The following is a 4,472-nucleotide window of genomic DNA, read 5'->3' as shown; positions in this document are numbered from 1 at the left end:
CCCCGCCCGCCGGGCCCGCGCGCCCCTGCCTGGGCCGCAGCACCGCCTCGGGCGGGGGCAGAGGCGGCAGCCCCGGGGAGCCTGGCTCCCACTTCCCGTCCGCCCACTCCCTCGGTGGCCCCTTTACCTTGATGCAGTACGGGGGTTCGTCGTAGGTGACCAGCATGTACCTGTCTCCGCGGCTGGCCGGGTCCCGGGCGCGCAGCTGCGGGACGAGGGATGACGGAGGGGGCCGCGAAGGGAAGGAGGGAGGAGGGGGCGATACAGACGTTACAGAAGCACCTAGATCCACCACCACCCCCATCCCTCGGGAGCTCTCCCCAGCTCTCCCCTCCCCTCCCTTTACCTTCAAGAATAACTCCACAGCGCCTTTGGCAATGTCCAAATAGGAGGTGCCCAGGTCAGTGCGCTGGTTCATAGAGGCGGACGTGTCTATGAGGAACAGCAGGATGGGCATCTTCCCCCGCACCCCTGGCTCCGCTGCCCACTCTCCTGGCCCTCTTGCCCTCACTGCCGCGGACTGCCACCCGAACCCTCAACTCTCGCAGGGGCAGGGTGCAAGGAGCAAGAGGAAAAGGGGGAGACGGGACGGGACGGATGGAACTGCTCCTGGCCTCCTCTTTCTGCAGCCCCACCTCCTCTCCCTCCAAGGGAACTTGAAAGTGGGAGCGTGTGTAGCCCTCGGGGCCCTCCCCCTTTCCCCTCCCCTGCCACCACTACTGCCGCCGCCGCCGCCGCCGCCGCAGGGACTACTGCCCAAGCATCCGTCCACGCTCACTCAAGCGCTCGCCCCAGACTGAGAGCTGTCTCTGTTCACCGACACACAACTTCTGTCCGCTCACCTACCATGGGCACCATGTGACCAGAAACCACGCCATTGGCTGCCAATTATGTGGTATTTGCATATTCATTAGATGACAGGGCAAGGGGCGGGACTTGGGCGAACCCTGGGAGTTGAAGTTTGAACCCAAGCAGGGGGTAAGTGAGGGGAGATGTTAAGGACTCTCCTTTAAACGACTTGGAAGCTGTTAGGATACTTAGGGTGGTTTGGATGGATATTCTCTTGCTCTTCAAACACGATGGCTCGAAAGGAAGAGTGAATTTGAGCAACAGTTGCGCAGCACTACAGAAGCAGATGCTTGGACGGGCTGCACAGAAAACGCTCTGCTAACTGCAATCGATCAATCCTGCCAGTGGCTAAGACCAAAACATTTCAGAAGCAGCAAACTTCTTTCCTGGCAAGACCTACTCGCATTCCTTTCGATGCCTCCCCACTCTTGATCAGTATTTGTAAGGCGGTTGCTGGCCTTGCATTCCACATATATCTACTTAGAAAGAAAACTAAAGCTTGGAACAAACACGGTTACCTAAACTGGCCTTTTGTATCTACAAGCTTCTTCAGTTTCATTGAGCTTTTCAAGTATTGGCCTGCCTGTGATAATTCTACCCATGGTTGTGCCTGCTACAGCCTTTACACATGGGAGGTTTCCCACCCTAGGTTCTGATTCAACTCTCACTTATTGGGCACCCACGTTGGCTTTATTTAATCTTTGAAATAATTGGGCTAGATGGCATTATATTTGACTTCCAGTAAAGGAAAGTGCAGCTTGCTAGAATTAGGGTAACACTGAGGGATATTCTCAAGTCTGGTTCCATGGAGAGGCTCAGTAGAGGGCCAACCGTTCTCGGCTGACTACTTGGTGTAACACAACTTTTAAATATGGAGGTGTGATCCCAGCAGTATGCTATGCATAACATGGAGTCCTGAGCTTCAATGAGCTTACAATTCATATGTGCTTTGTAATGTAATACATATATACGCACACACGCACATGTATACATATATAGTACATGCATACACATTCAATAACATTTTCAGAAAAAAATAAGATTTCAGAAGAGGCGCCATGGCAGCATTTGAACCAGAGACAAACAAGCAATGCAAATAAAGAGTGCAATGAAAGCAATGGTCTAGTGGTCTGGAAGTTCGGAAGGTTTCATGGAAGGGGCACAGAGGCAGAAGGGAGGGATTCTGGGTTGGAAGGAATAGGGTGAACAAAAATTCAAACCAGTAACAGTTATATGCATGGGGCGTTCCAGGCCAGTCTGGTGGGATACACCTGGTGGGAATTAATGAGGAAATCAGGATGAAAAAGGCACTAGAAGCTTCCATGTCCATTCTGATACAAATATGGTTAGAGAAGGGCAAGGTTCACATGGGCCAACGAGCTGAAAGTGCAGGCCTGGTTGGGGCACTGGTGTGTTAGTTTTCTACTGCTGTGTAACAAATTACCACAGAGTCAGCAGCTCAAAACGACATGCATATTTATTACCTCACTGTTGCCATGAATCAGGGGTCTGGGCATGGAGCGGCTAGATTCTCTGCTCAGTCTCAAAGGCTGCAATCAGGACGTCGGCCAGGCTGTGTTTTCATCTGGAGACTCGACTGGGAGGGAATCAGCTTCCAAGGTCAGTCAGCGTGTTGGCGGAATTCATTTCCTTGTGGCTGTCTTTTTGCTGATGGCCACCTTCAGGTCTCCCATCACTTGCAGTTCCCTGCCATGTGACCCTCTCCGGAGGCTGTCCACAGCATGGCTATCTGCTTTCTCAGGGCCATCAGGGAAACTGCTTGCTCCCATCTGCTGAGATGGAGCCTTATATGACATAACTTAATCTTGAGCGACACCCATTACCTTTGCCGTATTCGATTGACTAGAAGGAAGTCACAGGTCTCATCCACACTTAAGGACAGAAGATTATACAGGAAGTAACATCGGGGGGTGGACATCATGGGAGTCATCTAAGAATTCTGCCTAACATTAGGTGGGGGTGGGATTATTACCTAGAAACAAACTTTCCCTGGCTCACAGCTTTTGCTAAAGTCAACTCCAAGTAATAATATGCCACTTTCATTCCATGACATCAATGCATGGGGATGATTGGTTGATTTGGTTGAAGATGTACAAGATTTCCTATCAGGAGTTTATATATTATATATATATATATATATATATATATATATATATTATATATTATGATCATAATATATATATAGGAAATATATATATATGATATATATATTATATCAAGATTTCCTATTAGGAGTGTATATAATATTATATATATTATATAATAATATATAATATATATAATTTAATAATATGTAATAATTTAATATATGTCATATAATATACATAAAAATACCATTTGTGAATTGAGGCAGATCACACTCCCTATTTATGCATTTATATCTATATAAAATACTTATTTATAGTAATAAATATAATAAATATTTAATTATAAATATTTATATTATATTATATTATATTATATTATATTATAGATGGTAGGTAGGTAGATAGAGGTATGCCCCAGTTCACAAATGGCATTTTGAGATGACATAAAAAAATCTTTATACTTTCCTCCCAACTTTTCTACAATGAGTGCCCTACTTTTATAATCAGAAAAGAGATTATGTTACAAAATTGCATGCAAAGTATTCAAAACAATCCCTCCAAGGTGAATACTATTGAAACAGTTTTCAAAACTGCTTCAGCAGTATTCCAGAAGCACACATGGTTTCAGTCAGGCAGTGCTCCCTGTGTTGAGGGCAGGCGGGCCCCTCAGGACCATCCTTAGGATGTGCTCCCCATGCAGGTAAATGCCTTTTCATGGTTTTTTCCCCCATAACAGGGCATGTTATTGATCTTTCTCGGCATAAGGACAAATGGAATTGAAATGATATAAATATAGAATCTGAAATAGATCTGTGTCTCATTATAAAACTATAAAAGTGACGATATATAAAAAAATAGCCATCTAGTGGATTTATTGGCTTCTTCAGATCGCACCAAACCCCAAGCCCACAGCATACAACCTCTCTTCTTCACTTCCTGGAGGAAAGTAAACCTTGTATTGTGCTTGAGTGTGCATATATACCTCTTTATTGCATTTCTCTGGCACACATCAACACTGAACCCCTCAGAGCACTTCCTTTTTACATCTTTTTCCACTCTGGACCACCAGTCCCCTCTGTTATAGGTTAAGTTGTGCTTTGGCTTTGCCTCCTACTGGAAGGTACTCTCCTGGAGAGCAGGTAGAGCCTATAACCAGTGCCTGGTGCAAAGAGCCTGCTCAGCAAATGGTTGTTGAAAGAAATTGCTCGCGGCACTATTTTTCATTGTCTTCCTGGGTGCCGCTTTCCTTGGGTTCCCAGCCTGCCTTGTTGGCCCCTGCCTGCCACCCCCCCACCCCCGCTTAAGCAGGATGGCTCCCTGTCTCTTTGGGGTTTGAGCATCACTGGGCTTCTTCAGGCCGAGCCCCTGAGCTGATGATCCCCACCACGCCCCACAAAAACAAAATAAAACAAAAGAAAAACAAAACCCTGCTGCTTCCCTGTGGTTCTACTCATGCTTCCTTCCAAAATGACTCTTCTTTGGGCCACTGCTCACTGTTTACCGCCCCCCCCCCCC

General features: G+C 46.8%; 1 protein-coding gene across 9 annotated transcripts in view; it reads right to left on the bottom strand.

The window, feature by feature from the left end:
* INTS6L (integrator complex subunit 6 like) overlaps positions 1–826 on the bottom strand; it is a 55,580-nt gene extending 54,754 nt beyond the window's left edge. For 2 of the 9 annotated variants that reach the window (XM_040468580.1, XM_040468584.1), the window contains exons 1-2: positions 347–709; positions 128–205 (exon numbers count right to left, since the gene is read on the bottom strand). In XM_040468580.1, coding sequence (XP_040324514.1) covers positions 128–205; positions 347–457 — 189 coding nt within the window. In that variant the 5' untranslated portion in view covers positions 458–709. Of the gene's footprint in view, positions 1–127; positions 206–346; positions 724–778 lie in introns of those variants that run through there. The other 7 variants (XM_040468583.1, XM_040468582.1, XM_040468581.1 and 4 more) reach the window with 6 other exon arrangements.
* Between the last annotated feature and the right edge of the window lie 3,646 nt (positions 827–4,472).

This window comes from Herpailurus yagouaroundi, unplaced genomic scaffold, assembly GCF_014898765.1.
Source record: "Herpailurus yagouaroundi ecotype Mexico unplaced genomic scaffold, PumYag 67702, whole genome shotgun sequence".
Lineage (NCBI taxonomy): Eukaryota > Metazoa > Chordata > Mammalia > Carnivora > Felidae > Herpailurus > Herpailurus yagouaroundi.
The sequence above is the reverse complement of the archived record's forward strand: the minus strand, read 5'-3'. Positions and strand labels throughout refer to the sequence as shown.